At 47.0% G+C, this 17,366-nt stretch overlaps 1 protein-coding gene across 3 annotated transcripts in view; it reads left to right on the forward strand.

The window, feature by feature from the left end:
- The window catches only part of AFF3 (ALF transcription elongation factor 3), a 560,304-nt gene that overhangs the window by 422,347 nt on the left and 120,591 nt on the right, over positions 1-17,366 (forward strand). For all 3 annotated transcript variants that reach the window (XM_027128817.1, XM_027128818.1, XM_027128819.1), the window contains one exon: positions 15,692-15,743. In XM_027128817.1, coding sequence (XP_026984618.1) covers positions 15,692-15,743 — 52 coding nt within the window. The remainder of the gene's footprint in view (positions 1-15,691; positions 15,744-17,366) is intronic.

A 17,366-nucleotide genomic window follows, 5' to 3' on the forward strand; every position in this document is an offset into this window, starting at 1 on the left:
GAGAGGCAGTGGCTTCTTTCCCTCAAGACTTAATGGGAATGGAATATTACTCAGCCTTAAAAAGAAAAGCAAGGGCTTCCCTGGTGGCGCAGTGGTTGAGAGTCCACCTGCCGATGTGGGGGACGCGGGTTCGTGCCCTGGTCCGGGGAGATCCCACATGCTGCGGAGTGGCTGGGCCCGTGAGCCACAACTACTGAGCCTGCGCGTCTGGAGCCTGTGCTCCGCAACGGGAGAGGCCACAGCGGTGAGAGGCCTGCGTACCAAAAAAAAAAAAAAAAAAAAAGGAAAACGAAATTGAGTTATTTGTAGTGAGGTGGATGGACCTAGAGTCTGTCATACAGAGTGAAGTAAGTCAGAAAGAGAAAAACAAATACCGTATGCTAACACATATATATGGAATCTAAAAAGAAAAAAAAATGGTTATGAAGAACCTAGGGGCAGGACAGGAATAAAGATGCAGACGTAGAGAATGGACTTGAGGACACGGGGAGGGGGAAGGGTAAGCTGGGACGAAGTGAGAGAGTGGCATGGACATATATACACTACCAAATGTAAAATAGCTAGCTAGTGGGAAGCAGCCGCATAGCACAGGGAGATCAGCTCGGCGCTTTGTGACCACCTAGAGGGGTGGGATAGGGAGGGTGGGAGGGAGACATGAGAGGGAGGAGATATGGGGATATATGTATAAGTATAGCTGATTCACTGTGTTATACAGCAGAAACTAACACATCATTGTGAAGCAATTATTCTCCAATAAAGATGTTTAAGAAAGAAAGAAAAAAAAAAGACTTAATGGGGCAGGAACAACTCAATGAACTAAAGTGGAGAAAGCTTTAATTAGAGAAACTTAGGAACTATCGACTTCCAAGGTAGAACAGGTACTTCTCCCCCTCCAGTTAATACTGAGTTAGCTTGGGTAGTGGACTTTGTCCTTCACGTGACTGTACCCTGGGAAGGACATTGGGGAACTAATATTTGAAGACTATACAGGTGTTTCAAAGACTGGAGAATAAAGCCCATGAGGAAAGAAAAAAAGGGGCCAGGATTTTCTGACAAGGAAAGAAGATGGGGATCTGTACTCCCACTTTTTATCGCTTCACTAGGCTTACTTATCTGTCTTTCCCTTCAATAAACAGTGAGCCATGTGAAGGCAAAGGCTTTTCAACCTTCTATCTCGAGCATCTAGAATGTACCTGGTTCACTGGTGGTGGTCAGTAAATTAAGAAGTTTCTGTTAGAAAAAGTGAAATGGACTTAAGTTACAGCCTGGTGATTGTTACAAGATGGCATGGGTAGTAAAATTCCAATACGAATGTTGAATACTGAGTCATTCCTGTGTATCAGCCACCGTATAAAATGTTGTATACATTTTCCCCCATATAATTCCCACATTCCTTGGGGGTTACCGCTCTTATTTGTCTATTTTAAAGATGAGGAAACTGAGGGAGCGACTCTGAGTTCTTTGCACAAGGACACACAGCTAGTATGTGGCAGAGCCGGGATACGAATCCATCAATCAGGCTTTCTGACTGCAGAGCTCAGGCTCTTAATTACTATACCCACCAGTCAGAATTCAGTCTGGAAAAGAGAAACCACTCTAGGTGTTTTAATAGGAGGGCACTTAACATAGGGCATGAATGCCTTCCAAGTCCATCAGGAGGGCTAGGGAATCTAAGGTCAGGGGGCCAACAGGAAATCAGTGATTAGTTCAGGAAATCAGTAAATGCCAGAATTGCAGAGAACTGCTAACAGACATCTCAGCATTGACAGGTTTTATTCCCAGAAGGTTGCCTGGAAGCCTCTGGCAGAACCTCACATCTGCCACCTGCTGAAGCTTATACACCTGCTTCCACTGCCTTGGTACAACGATGGCCTCTGTTACCCTTTGGCCTTCCAAACCCTATGGGGGTGCCTCTCATTGGCAACATCTAACTCAGAACCCTGCAGGCAGGCATGTAGGAAATGTAGTTCCCAGTCCTCTAGCCCTTGTGAAACAGGGTAGTGCTCCAAAGGGAGAAATGACGCTGAGATGTCCACAGATTACCTTGCATACTGTGCCGTACTGTCTTGAAGAAACCTTGGGGACTTCTCCAGAGAACTTGGAAGGCAGGATAACCTATGGTATCTTTTGTATTTCCTCCCAGAGGCTAAAGAACAGGCCCGAAAATGATCTCAGATGCCCTAGCACTGCCTATGATTTCTGAAAACAACCCCTGAAGAATTCTGAAACGCAAAATGATAACTCCTTAACTCATTAGTAAGGATGGGCTTGTGCCTTACGCTAGGTACTCAGGAGGTAACACCCCTCCCCTGGAAGCATTCATATTCCAATGGAAGACGGGGGAAAGGTGGAGGCTGTTGAGTTGATACACAGTCTTAATACAATGCACTAGTTCTGTACAAAGGCAGATAAGATGCGGAGAATTCTATTCTGTGGATTGCAGATGGTTTTAATGAGAAGGCGAAAGTTCACTTGGAATCAGGCAGTGGTTTTCAACCCTGGCTGAATTGTAGATTCATCTGGGATGCTTGTCAAAAATGCCGATGCCTGTGCCCAATCTAGGACCAATTAAATTAGCGTCTCTGGGAAGGAGGCCCACGAATCAGCGTTTAAACACCACGGGCAATGCTGACCTCATCATTGAGCAACCCCTCGGAGGCTTTACAGTTTCCAGTGTGCTTTCACTTTTATTGTCTCATTTGTGTCTCTACTGTCGTAGCGTTTTATTAGCGGACAAACTAAAACTCAGAGTTCGGGACTTGATCCAGGGAACAGAGCTATTCAAGACATTCAGCTCTGCAGACGGTCCAAGTTCACTCTGTGTTGTCTAGGGGTTCCTATGCTTTGCTGTAAATTAGAATCACCTAGGGAACCTTTAAAACTGTGGATGCCCAGATCACACCCCAAATCTATTCCATCAGAATATGGGGGTGGGGTGGGAGCCAGGCATCCATATTTTTCAGAGTTCCCAAGTTGTTCCAGTGTGCAGTAAAGTTTAGAAACCACCATGTTAGGCCATATTCAGGGAACATGTGACATGGGCGTAGCTCAACATGGGTGCATTTGCTTATTTGGAGATTATGCTGGGTTCTCTTTCCTGACCCTAACAGTTTATCTGTTCAATTAAATCTCTTAATTAGGGGCTGTCTCAGGAATCAACTTGTCAATAACGATCGCCACAGACATGCAAAAACTGGTATTGGGCCCGCCGTATGTGTGACCCTTCTAGATTCAATACATTCTTCCTGTCAAAAGTTATGAATGAGGGCTTCCCTGGTGGCGCAGTGGTTGAGAGCCCGCCTGCCGATGCAGGGGACACGGGTTCGTGCCCCGGTCTGGGAAGATGCCACATGCCGCGGAGCGGCTGGGCCCGTGAGCCATGGCCGCTGAGCCTGCGCATCCGGAGCCTGTGCTCCACAACGGGAGAGGCCACAGCAGTGAGAGGCCCACGTACCGCAAACAAACAAAAAAAGAAATGCCCATGGTCAAGTCTGTGCAAAGCTTCCCAGTCGAGGTCCCCCAACCTCTCTTCCAGTTCTGCCGAAAAAGGACCATGTTCTTTCATACTCTGTACTTGAATTCATTACGCCTTAGAAACGGAATTCTCTAATACCAAGAACATTAGTTCAGAAGCTAATTTTCTAAAAGTCCTTGTACCGAACAAAGAGAGGAATTTTAAAACCATCTTTGAGGAGTGAGCCTTCCCTATTAAAGTACCCTTTCTAGAGTCCAGCTTGTTTTTTGATAAAAATGATCGAGTCCGTCCAGCCCTCTTTCCCTATAATTCTTTTAGGAGGAAGCAATTTTCAAGTCAGTTCGGAGAAAGCTACTTTACAACCGTGGCCTGCAGTGCCCTGAGTGGAAAAGATGGAGCATCTTCATATTTTCACAGTCACACCAGCTGTGTGCGGTGCTTACAGCTTTCTGGGTGGAAAGAGTCCTGAGATGTTCAGGGAAACTGGGCCCAGCATTCCATTTCTCCCAGACAAAGAGTTCCCTCCAGGCTGCTCAGATCCCCTATCTAGTCCCCTTGCAACTGTAATTCCAAGTAAAAAGAACAACAAGCACACTTTTTAAAATACACAACTAAAAAAAAAAAAAGCAAAAAACAAAACTAAAAAGAAAACCTGGGGTATTTCAAATAACTTTAGTGAGATGTGTCTTTACTACATCCAACAGAAATGGGGACGTGATAAATGAGAGCAAACAGTGGACAGACTTCCCTTGCCAAGTGGTCAGCGTTTTACAAGGTGTGTTTGCCAGGCTGCCCCTGTTCCGTTTTCCGAGGCCATGGCTCCTCAACGCATGGCCCTGAGCGTAGCCCTCTGTGGGCCACCTGCAGCTGTGCGCTGGTTTCTGCCTTACAGCTGTTTTGTAAGACATCACGGCGCGCCATGCCATGAGCAGATAGCATCATCAGAATTGGGAGCAAGGTGGGTCGTTAACACGTTCAACTGGCTCAGAAACAGGCCTCTGGAATCCCTGTGTCCACCAGCGGTCGTCATTGGGGCTGTGCGGTTGCAATCCGTTCTGACCAGAGCCTTCCCTTTTTCCCGCTCAGCTCCTCCACACTCTAAGTTACCAGGGCCTTTACCTTCACAGGCTTGTCCAGTGCACCCTGTGAGGCAGGAATTGTAGAGAAGACTGACCCCTGCAAGAGGCAAAGGAGAGCTGCAGGGAGGTGGGGACATGACACCTTCTGGAGTTGTCAACACCCCTCACCTTCTGCAGAAGCTCTGAGCCCGTGTTGTCCAGTCCAGCAGCCACTGGCCACACATGGCTACTGAGCCCTTGAAATGTGTATGTTGTCACCTTGAAATGCTATGTTGGCTTAAATATATTGACTATATTGTAATTTTACCTGTTTTTACTTTTTTTTAATGTGACTATTAGAACATTTTAATGACCTGTTAGGCTTGCGTTATACCTCTGTGAGACAGTTTGAATGATGGCTGTTCATGCTTTAGCGCAAGCAATTGGGAGTGACCTTGAAAAGGGACACACTAAATATTTACTACCATCCAGTGGCATACCAGTTACTTGTTGATGCCAACAAATTACCCGCAAACTTAGTGGCATTTGTTATCTCATGGTTTCCGTAGGTTGGGAATCTGAGCATGGCTTAGCTGGGTCCCCCGGCTAAGGGTCTCTGGAGAGGCTGCAGCCGGGGCTGCAGTCACTTCAAAGCCTGACTAGGGAAAGATCCATTTCCAAGCTCACATCGCGTGATTGTTGGCCAGACTCAGTTCCTTCCAGTGGTTGGGCTGAGAGCCTCATTCCCTCCTTGGCCGTTGGCCAGAGGTCCCCTAAGCTCCCGGCCGTGGGGATTTCTCCATACGGCAGCTCCCAACGTGGCAGCTTTCATCATCCGAGCAAACCAGCCAGAGAGCCAAAGAGTATGCATGCCAGCAGGCGGACATCACCCAATCTCACGAGTGACACCCCATCACTTTGCCCTGTTCTGTTCCCTAGAAGGAAGTCACTAGGTCCAGCCACACTCAGGGTGGGGAGGACACAGTACCAGGAGGCTGGGGTCGTTGGGAGTGTCTTAGAGCTTCCTGCTGCAGCTAGATAACGAGGGTCCCGTTAACCTTACACCCGTCCACCAGTGCCATGTACTGACTGTAAGGGGTCCAAAGTGCTGTGTTCCCATTTGCTGGTTAATGCATTAAAGAAACTCGGAAATCATCTATAAGAAACTACAGACAGTGGTGACTTTGGGGGAAAGAGTGGGAAGCGAGCAGGTAGAGACAGGAGGGGAGGTAGACATTTCCCTGGATTTTTTCTTTGGCGGGGGGATGGCATTGGAACCCTGTGTGTGTATCACTTTTCCAAAAGAAAAGAACATCGTGGGAGTGCAGGATATAACCTACCTCCATCCCCAGGCATGCCATGCTCGGGGGTCACCTTCCCCGACTCCATCTGACTTCTTTAGGAGTCTGAAGCCAGCACAGGTCCTTCCTCCTCCAGTGCTCTGCTCCAGGGCCCATCCCACCATATAACAATCACTGGATTACTTGTCTCTGTCCCCTGATAACCCGATGCTCTGAGGGCAGGCACAGAGCCTTTGGAACTTGTATTCAGTGAGTCAGGCTCAGTTGGTTGAATGAGTGAGCTCTTTTCCTTAGCAGATTTGGGGGTGAGAGGAGGGGGTCCCTGGTCCTCTCTGGGATCCTACCCTGTGGGCCAGGGCAAACTGGGAGAGATCTGGGGAGGAGTACACATCCTCAGGGCCCCAGGCCCCCCACCCATCCACCCAGACCACAGGCCCCAATATGCCCTCAGAGGTGGCTCAAGGGGCCATATCACAGGCTCTCGACTTTCAGTAGCTGACTAGGGATGTGATAAACCTCTGTGGGCAGGAGGTGATGGCCTAGCCCAGCGCTTCTAAAACTGAGGCCTCTGCCCGGCAGCCTCTGCATCACCTGGGGACTTACTGTAAATGCAAATTTGGGGGCCCCTTCCCACCTCTGGAGGTGGGCCCAGACACCAGTGTCTTAACAAGCCCTCAGGTGATGCTGCTTCTGCTCTAGTCTGAGAACCACTGGCCCAGCTTTGACTCCCAGGGTAGCTGTGGAGGGAGCTTCCTGCTTCCCTAGGGATGGAGGTCAGAGCAGGTGGCCTGCTAAGGCCGCTTTTCTCTGTAAACATTCTCTCACAGCACCTCCGCGTCCTACGGCAGTCCACCTGCCCCAGAGGACTGATCTGATGAGGAACTTCTCGGTACACTTGGCCGCTAGCGTCCCGTTTTCAGTTACTTGGAAGAATATTTTGTGACTTCCTGCTTTTCCAAATGTGCCTTCATGGTGGAGCTCGGGGACACATTGTTCCTTAGAAAGAATGAAGGATCCTGCAGACACAGAGCGTTTGAGAGGATGTATAGTTCTGGTGCCGTGTGGACCAGAGCCTAGAGGACTTGACGAAGGCTCCTTGGGGGCTCAGCAAATTGCTCTGTTGCTCTGCTCATCATTTAGCATACGTGTCATCTGATTTTATTTGCAGATGCTGTTAGGAGAAAAGAAAAAGATGAATCTAGTTTTTTTAACTACCCAAAAGCTGTTGGATGTGTGTTTGGGGAGACATTTCACTGTAATAAGGAAGTGTCCAGAAAATACCTAGAGACAATTGATTAGTTTGTAACAGAGGAAAGAACACTTCCCTGGTCTCAAGCCCAGTTGGGGAACTGGCACGATCTCCCAGTCCAGTCCTTGTGGCCACCTGGTGCAGGAGCTCCGGGCTCCAATCTGATTATTGCCTTTGTTCCTGGTCCACGAGAAGCTGCTCTGGTATCATAGAGTCACAGGCTGTTGCCTGAGGGCGAGGCTCTGTCCTACACACCATATCACGTGCGAAATGTTTCCAGAAGTAGTCAAACATTCTATGTAGCACTCTACCATCTAAAAGCACTGCCATGTCCATTTCCTATTGAATTTTTAGAACAACGATGGGAAATGTCTTACCTGACATACGAGGAAGTAAGTGCTCAAAGAAGTAACCGGACTTCACCCCAGGCTCCTGACTCCAGTGTGGATCCTGACTCAGATTCCAACCTGTCAGTTTTACTTTTATGAGTCGTATCAGCCCAGATCCAGGGAACCCTCTAAACCTCCAACAATCTAACTGGACTTTGCACGCATTGGTAAAGGCAGAGAGTCAGAATTCAGAGCCACGAGGGGCTGTAGAGGTCATTTTATCCCAGCTTCGTTTTAGAGATGTGGAAATAATATCCAGAGTGAGTGCACACGTTGCCCAAGTTTACAGAGCTGGTTACGGACAGAACTCTGACTCCATGCTGGCCAGCCTCATTCCGCCACTCCACACTCTAGTACCACAGACTGTGCCCTTTTATTAGCGTTGACGTTCACTTTCCTCTGATTTCCATTTATTCTGTATTAATATACTAGATGTGGGACTCTTCGGAAAGGCGGTTGCTTGACTGAGATTTAAAGACACCCGTTCATCCCGCATCTCACCAGGCTTTGACAGGTCTCCTGAATGAGGCTGGCTTTTGCGAGGGTCTGAAGTAGCAAGAAATGAGATGCTGTCCCCCGGGGAAAACAGGCCTGTGTCAAGGTCGCAGGTGGGCTCATCGTATAAGCGGAAGAAAAGGACCATTGGAACCTATTGTTCTTAAACAGAAGAGGTACAGGACACCTTCGCCCCAGGGTGAACATGGCAGAGTCAGAAGATCATTTGTGATTTCATTGACAGCTAGAACCAATCCTAGGAAGAGGGGGTCCAGGAAGAAGATGTGTGTGAACAGAAACCATCTCCCTATGCGCCACATTGCCTCAAAAGGTGTAGGTAGGAAACCCAGGTAGGAAAGCATCAGAGCTGGAAGCTCTCAGGTCATCTAGACCACCCTTCGTCTCGTTCCCGATTTCTACGTTGGCTTCCAGACTAAGTTCCTTCCTTTGTGCGTTGGATGCACTACATCACCAACCCCAGGCTGAGCCTGTCCTAGCCATCCTGGTTCCCAGTTACCTGGGGAATGGCGCAAGCTAAATTCTTCTGAACGAATGTGGAGAGGAAGGTGGTCAAGTGTTTTTGAAAATAAGCCCAGGCAGATGGTAGTGCTGACCCTGACAGAGCAGTGGACTTCAAAAACAATGAAATGAGTTTTATAACTTCTCCTCCTGTGTTCCAAGCAGTGGAGAGGATGGCTTGGATTCCTTCAGAGAGGTGGACCTGCATAACAGATAGGTTTATCATGCACGGCTAATTGTTAGAATAGATATTTGCGTATATGAATATGGTGTTTTTTTTAGTAGTACTATCATTTAATCATTGGGTTGTTGTGAGGTTTCAATGAGATGCACTATAGAAAATGTCTTTTTTTTAACATCTTTATTGGAGTATAATTGCTTTACATTGTTGTGTTAGTTTCTGCTGTATAACAAAGTGAATCAGCTATACGTATACTTATATCCCCATATCCCCTCCCTCTTGAGTCTCCCTCCCACCCTCCCTATCCCACCCCTCTAGGTGGTCACAAAGCACCGAGCTGATTTCCCTGTGCTATGCGGCTGCTTCCCACGAGCTATCTGTTTTACATTTGGTAGTGTATACACGTCGATACCACTCTCACTTTGTCCCAGCTTACCCTTCCCCCTCCCCGTGTCCTTAAGTCCATTCTCTATGTCTGCATCTTTATTCCTGTCCTGCGCCTAGGTTCTTCAGAACCTTTTTTTTTTTTTTTTAGATTCCATATATATGTGTTAGCATACGGTATTTGTTTTTCTCTTCCTGACTTACTTCACTGTGTATGACAGACTCTAGGTCCATCCACCTCACTACAAATAACTCAATTTCATTTCTTTTTATGGCTGAGTAATATTCCATTGTATGTATGTGCCACATCTTCTTTATCCATTTTGCATATCTGAATATGTTTAATGGGGATTCATAAACATTTGCCTTTGGCTTTAAATCTCAAATAGGTGGAGATCATAGAAGCACCGTCTATAGAAACAAATCTGCAAACCAAACAGCCCATATAAAAGTCAGATTTTCAAGAAGCCATTAAGACATAGCAAAATGAAATGAACTTTAAAGGACTAAAGGATTCAGATCTGATAAGGGCCCCAAATGACAAGTAATTCCAGGGAAACCCTATTAATTAAAAACTGCTGCTCTGTGAAATGACTGCGGTTACATTTGAAGGTAGTTAATGTGCCTGTTTGCAATACCTGTGTAAGATACAGATGAACCCTAGAAGCAGTTGGCCATCTGTTATGGGTAGGCTACTATTTCTGCTTCCTGAGAAATTGTGGACCTCAAAAATATAAGCACCAGGGACTTCCCTGGTGGTACAGTGGTTACGAATCTGCCTGCCAGTGCAGGGGGCATGGCTTCGAGCCCTGGTCCAGGAAGATCCCATATGCTGCAGTGTAACTAAGCCCGTGTGCCACAACTACTGAGCCTGCGCTCTAGAGCCCACATGCCACAGCTACTGAGCCCGCGTGCCACAACTACTGAAGCCTGCGTGCCGAGAGCCCGTGCTCCGCAACAAGAGAAACCGCTGCAGTGAGAAGCCCACGCACCGCGGTGAAGAGTAGCCCCTGCTCGGCACAACTAGAGAAAGCCTGTGTGCAGCAATGAAGATGCAAGACAGCCAAAAATAAATAAATAAATTTATTTTTAAAATATATATGTATATAAAAGCACTAGCTACAACGTAAAGTTGTCTACTGCTCAATTAAAAAATAGTACACACAGGGAAGCTACCATCATCAGATAGTAAAGTTACAAGGGATGTATTGAATTCCTCCCTTTTCTGAGGGCCTTACCTTCAGATGAGGCGACTGGGTTCTGTGAGAGTTCGTTATGCCAGACCTTCAGAATTTTAAGGCCCTTAAAAATGGCTAAAATGGCAATGCTGATTTGAATGTAATGTGTGAGAAGAACCAGCCCTGGGAGACAGTATGCTTTCCAAAGATAGGTGCCCACCACTGAAAGAACGCAGTAGAAAATTGAATGTGTAGGTGATTGGGTGTTTGAATGCCAATTCTACTGTTGGTGGTGAGGCAGTGTTTTCTTCATCCTTCACTTCCAGAAGCAGAGAGGTTCACCTGAGGTGGTCCTTGGCAAACCACAGATGGAAATGTTTGTACTGGGTTCCCCGATCTGAGCTCAGAGGCAAACCTCCACACACCCTTTCCTCTACACAGAGGGTTCCCATGGGACCCTCTGTCCCTGCGTGAAAGCATAAGAGCCTTCAGCCCGTGGCTCAAACCTTTTGACCCTTTGTACCAGGTGTTCAGGGGGCATGTTGTAATTTTCCTGGGACAATAATTTTAAGAAACTGTTGTCTACACAGTTCACCAGTGAAAAATGGATAGAATCTGAATCACCTAATTGCATGTTTAAAAAAAAAAATCCTGCCTCTGTCCTGTCAGGGTCCCACTGTGAAGTCAGCTGTCTGGTCAGACTCCACTGTGAAGTTACCACCAGGCACTGACCGGAAGTGCTCTGGACACAGTGTGACAGCTGCTCAGGTGCTCAGGGCACGAAGTCCAGGTTTCTCTGTACCTCTGGCTGCACCTCTGCTCTCTGGCCTTCATTCGCAGAGTTTGATTTTATTATCTATTTTATTTCAGCTGTTGTCATCAGGCTGTGGGTACTCCAGGCTGTGTGGCCGACCACAGGCTCCCAGGATATGTCCTGTGCACTCAGGCTGGTGGCCATGTTTTCTGTCCTCTGCAGGCATGAACTCACATCAGATCAATCAACCATGGCAGCAGTTATATCCTAAAATAGATCCCCCTCCACAACCTCTAGAAAACGTCATCTTTTCATCTCAAGATGGCCTGAAAACAGAGCAAATGGCTTAGTTTTAAGGCATTGTTACAGAAACATCTTCTGTCCCAAACTGTTTACGCATGCAAGTTTCTTAAACGCTCCAAGGCATGGCCCTCAGAGGTAAAAGAGGAATACTAATGAAAAATGAACACGTGTTGAATGTTGGTTCCGCACAAGGTTCTGTGCTAATAAGCAAGCTGAGTGGCAGAGCCAGGATTCCTCCTAGGCAGTCTGACTCCAGAGTCTGTGCTCAGACCCCCGAGGTCTGCTGCCCCGGCAGCGCCCACCTCGAGGTAGGGTTGAATGAGATCAGGTTGGACAGGAGCTGGGACACCTAGGAGGGTGCTGCAGGGACATGAAGGGGCGGTGGGCACCAAGGGACATGGAAGGAGCGTGGCTGTGGGTGGGTGGGCGTCACCATCGGGAGGAAGGCCTGGTGGTGCTCAGATGAGGGGGGTGTAGGGATGCAGAGATGCGTCAGGCCCTGCGAGTCAGTGTGATACTGAAGCATGGGCCCTGCACTTACGTGCTGATGACCTTCCCAGTCTCCATCCTCAACGCTTCAGAGCATCAGAGTCTTGGCCTTCCTTGCTTTTTCAAAAACAGTCAGGTATCCTCCATCTCTGCCCTGTGTCCTAACCAACACTTACTTTGCATTTTCTTTCACTCTTGGTTTAAAACTTTTGTTATTATTATTCTTGTTTAATTTACTTACGCCAGTGTAATTCCTTTTGAAAACAGACAGATGATAAACATGTTGTCAAGCAGGTGGGATCAGATTTGGGGGCAGACTGCTCCGATGGTGCCATTTGTGTGTTTCGAAGGAGGCAGACACAGCCTTCACCAAACGAGGACAGCTCCCAGGCTCCTAAGTGGCCCCAGCTCTTCCGTATTCTTCTCTAACTTCACATCTTCCTCAGCTCCTCCTCAGGCTCTCTAAGAAACCACTCTGGTTTTCCCAGCGTTAAAAGGGACCAGCACTGTGCTTTGGAAGTTGAGTCCCAGGGACTCCACTGTGACCAGAATGATGCAGAAGGGCCGGGCGTGTTCTTGGGTGGCCTTGAGACTGAGTCATCTCAGCGCACGCCTGTTGGGGTCTGGGGCGCCGGGCAGTGGTGACCGTCTGTTCCAGGAATGCGATCCCTCGTGCTGGTAGCAGCAGGCTCACAGGATTACTGTGCAATGTGAATGAGCTGTCAGACTCGGTGTTCCCATTTTTCCAAGACATTCTGAAGTTTATTGGAGTCTAACTTCTCTCCGGGCCTCTGTTGAATACAGAATGTTTTTACATTTGATCCTTTGTTTTTGGATCTCAGACCAGAAACACAATTAATCTTTTTTTTTTTTTAACATAAGAGAGGTAAATTCAGTGATAATTTCTATTCCCAAAGTGAGGTGGATCTCTGACTGCTTTTCTTCTGGAAAGGATGACAAGGGAGCTGAGTCTCACTCTAGAAATGACAAAACCATGGCCCAGAGGTGTGACTCTCCCAGGATCAGGGGTGTGAAAGGCAGCCTGAGATTCAACCAGACACATGTTCATGTGTTGACACATTGAGCGTGCACCTAGAATAAACAAAACAAGTTCTACTCCCTACCTTAAAAGGAACCCCACACACGGCTTTTACGCTGCCAGCTTCACGTGGTAACCGAGTCACAGGACGGGTGTGCGGCCAAGCTAAGATCCCCTGCTTTGGGGCATTTAGGGGCATCTTGCTGTGGTTGGCCATGGCCTTCAAATCTGTCCACACCGTCGCCCATACGCAGATGAAACTCCTCAGTCACCCTTGACGTGACTTCCATCTAACGGGGGACATTAACAACGATTGTGTGTTCTTCCCTTCCCCTTCCCATCCCCCGACGGAACCACCCACACTTTGAACACCCAGTGTTTACAGGGCAGTCCTTGAGATTAAACCGAATCGCAGTTGGCAGCTGACCCCAAAAGAGGGAGTGAGGAGTGGAGGGTAAGAAACTGTCCTGACTTCTCTGGTCCTTTTCATCAGAAATGTATTTGTGCCTTTGGGTAGGAAAGTCATCTTGGGGGGACTTCCCTGGTGGCACAGTGGTTAAGAATCCGCCTGCCAATGCAGAGGACACGGGTTCGAGCCCTGGTCCGGGGAGATCCCACATGCCGCGGAGCAGCTAAGCCCACGAGCCACAACTACTGAGCCCACGTGCCACAGCTACTGAAGCCCGTGCACTTAGAGCCCGTGCTCCGCAACAAGAGAAGCCACCGCAATGAGAAGCCCGCGCACCGCAACGAAGAGTAGCCCCTGCTCGCCACAACTAGAGAAAGCCCATGCACAGCAACGAAGACCCAACGCAGCCAAAACAAAACACAAAATAAATCGTCTTGGGGTAGCTGCCCAGCCCAGCCCGCCAACTGGTACTGTACTCTGTGCCGTCACCGTGCTGGTCAGTAGTGTCCCAGGACAAAGGAAACACCGTCCTCTCCTAGATTCGCCCCCAAAAGCACTCTAATATAATAAATCACCAGCATCTCTTCTCTTCGAAGCCCAGGTTCAAGTTTGTGAGGTCAAGGGAAATGAGTGACGTGCCACACAGACGTAAAGGGCGGTTGAGGTGCAGCTGTGCAGTCCTTGCCAGTGTTTGGCTTGTTGGCTTCTGGTTTGAATAATAAAAGAAGGATACCACTTGCTACTAGTAGAATAGCTGTAGCCAGGGGGGATTTGGTGTCCTAATGGTTATGGCTTAAATTCTTAATACCAAGAATTGCTTTAAAATTTCATAACTGTGCTCTTTAGAGCAAATACAGGAGTTGTTTTACTTTAGGAAATAGGGCGCACATTTATTTTGCAGACTTGGACGCTAAAGGAGGACTGGACCTTGGAGATGTCCAGCACAACCCTTCATTTTACAAAGAGGGAAATGGGGCTGGGGGCGGGGCCGTTTATTGATTTGCCCCAAACACACAGCCGTGAGAGGCAGAAGTGGGCCCACGCCCTGCCCTGGCAGGTCTTTACCCCAAGCTCACCCCAAAAGTCACTGAAATTACTTATAAAAATATTCAGAGGAATGTATCTACAATAGGCCTATAATTGGCTTTTATAGGAAACACCACATTTTAGGGGTCAGTCTTTGGACTTTGAAGGTGATTTCAGAGAGGAGAGCGAGGCCTTCGAGCACAGGGACTCAGTGGCCTCCGGACTGATCCCTGGAGCCCCAGGGTCCATCCAAAGATGGACTCTTCCCCTCACTCTGGACAGAAGAGCTCTGCGTTCATCTGTGTGTAGAACACACTTCTGAGTGAGACTTCTTATGAAATGAGTTCATCTGAAAACGATTATTCTACAAAGAAATAAATCAGCAATGCTGATAAGAATACAGTTTCATCATCGTCAGAAATAATGTTTGAAATTTTTTCTTTTTTTAATTTAATTTTTTTTAATATATCCTCTTCTTTTAATTTCATATTGGGGTATAGTGGATTTACAGTGTTGTGTTAGTTTCAGGTGTACAGCAAAGTGATTCAGTTATACATACCCATATATTCTTTCTCAAATTCTTTTTTTTTTTTTTTTTTTAACTTTTAACTCTTACGGACCCAAAAGTAAGCTTCCCCACTGCGGTTGTCATGACACAGCTGAGGGACCCAGGGGGCTCTGGGGAGTTCCTCCCCAGAGTCTTTCCAGAAAGTTTCCTCCTATTTGGTTTTCCTCATCCGGTAGGATGTTCAGGCAGCTGTCTTTTCCAGATCTTTGATGGGGGAAGACCCAGCAGCTGCTCTGAGAACTTGAGTTTGTGGTTTTCTAGCTCTCGGCAGGGTTCTGCCCGCTCTCTCCTTCTGCTTCCCACGAATGGTGATGGAGATGTAGCTCAGCACCCGCCACATGGAAGACACTGGACAAATAATTGTGGAATTACAACTTCACAAGGAAAAGCACCTATTTGACTCTGTTCGTTTAAAACCTCATATTCTTTTTTTTTTTTTTTGCGGTACACGGGCCTCTCACTGTTGTGGCCTCGCCCGTTGCGGAGCACGCTCCGGACGCGCAGGCTCAGTGGCCATGGCTCACGGGCCCAGCCACTCCGCGGCATGTGGGATCTTCCCGGACCAGGGCACGAACCCGTGTCCCCTGCATCGGCAGGCGGACTCTCAACCACTGCGCCACCAGGGAAGCCCAAAAACCTCATATTCCTGAAGCAGGTCATCACGTCCTTTGGCTGTTGTGAGGGTTTATTTTCATGATGTGGCAGTTTGTAATTTCCTAAGTGCATCAGAGGAAAAGGGCTCAATAGGAAACATTTTTTTTTAATTAGTAAATCTAATACACTCATTACTGAAACATTGCTCTAATACAGGTATTTTGGTGCTAAATTCTCTTGAATTTTCTAAGTATCTGTACCTCTTTGTTCCCTCTTTCAGAATGCTAGAAGATGACCTTAAGCTAAGTAGCGATGAAGAGGAGAATGAACAGGTAAGATTTTCCTTGATGTTGCCGTTCTCTGAATGTGATATGATGATGCCAGTCTGGTAGACTGTCCTGGGTATTAACTGAGTCATACAAATGCTCAATTGTGATGCTCTAGGACGCTGGGTATCCTCTGCTGATGATGAGATTCTGTGCCATTGGGCCAGTCTGTTCAAATATCTTGGCTTTAATTTCCCATAAAACTGTAATTCTGTGATCTTCATGGCATCGAAGCCAACAGCAGCTGTTTATAAGGGAGCCGCCTGGGATCAGGCTTCAATGTGAGATAGAGCTTCTTTTTCGGAAAGGTTACTGGCTTTCTGGAGATCAAATGTGTGAGCTTCACCTCATCAGCATGCAACAGGCATGCTTTAGCATTAAATATTGAGAAGTCTTATACAGATATCATTAACATTGAGTGGAAGCAAAGGTAGAGGTGAGCTAAAACGATGAATAAAAAATCATCGCGCTCAGAATAGCCTGTTTGTCTTAAGTGATAAATGTGCTTGAAATGTTCTCCCCTGGTGTTGATTTATCAGCTCGAGACATCAGTCAGGGGTTTATAAATACTCTTCTGATCAGTCAGTTAAGGTGATAAAATACCCAATTAACATTCATCACTCTCACTTCTGCATTTCAGGAAATGTTTGTATTTTAAAGCAAGTTTGAAAACATGAAAAGACAGATTTTCCTCCACTTCTGTTTCCTTTTTCTCATCACCTGTTTTGTATCGTGTCAAGGTGGGGTAAACGTGATAGGTATAAAGACAATTCAGAGAGGTTTTCTGTCATTTTTACACGTGACACAAGACACGTATACTGTTCAGGTCATCTTGGAAGGGTGAATTTTATACAGAGGTATCATGGAATGCTGTGCAGGTGTTGCAGCTGTCTAGACATGCAAATGCACGTAATGTACTGAGAGAGTGTGCAGAGGTGAGATCAAAGGAAATTTCCGGGAAGAGCATCTGAGCCAGATATGACTGAGATCACAAAAAAGCTTGCTCGCCTTGTAAGAGAAGGTGAGGCATCAAAGAAGGGACTGGGTATGAGATAGAACCCAATGCAGTTTGAAACTAGATTGGCCAGCTGAGAAAAGCCCAAGTGAAGAAAGTTTGAGCAAGGAGGGCCACTCAGGCTTTTTTAGAGATTTATTGATCTGTTTCTAGGTGCAAGCAGCAGGCCCATCAGACAGCCACAACCCAGCAATCTTGGCAGATCTGGGGAACGATTTCACCCCGCATGTTGGTTCCTCATCTTTGTGTCTACAAGCAAATGACTTCATCTCTTGTGTTGTTTTTCCCAGTGGAGGTCCAGATAGGATTGGACCTATGTTTGCTGTGGATTAAGTCACAGCAAACATGTAGAGTGTGTATACTTGATACTGGAAAAGGGATTTACAGACTGTTTCATTCAGCGAGACTTTCTTAATTTGGAAAGAATTTCCTGAATTATCTCCAGGAAATGTTTCCACTGAAAACACAATTTTAAAAAATTAGTTATCAAGGATGAACTAGAAACGTTCTCTAAGGCAGTGAGAACCTTTCGTTTACTCATTTTGCTTCAGTCTGTAGCTGTGGAAAATATTGTACTGTGAACCTACCAGTCACATCCTTCTTGCTTTCGGTCC

Source organism: Aethalodelphis obliquidens, unplaced genomic scaffold, assembly GCF_003676395.1.
Source record: "Aethalodelphis obliquidens isolate GAN/ISIS:26980383/991018 unplaced genomic scaffold, ASM367639v1 scaffold35, whole genome shotgun sequence".
In the NCBI taxonomy this organism is placed as follows: Eukaryota; Metazoa; Chordata; class Mammalia; order Artiodactyla; family Delphinidae; genus Aethalodelphis; species Aethalodelphis obliquidens.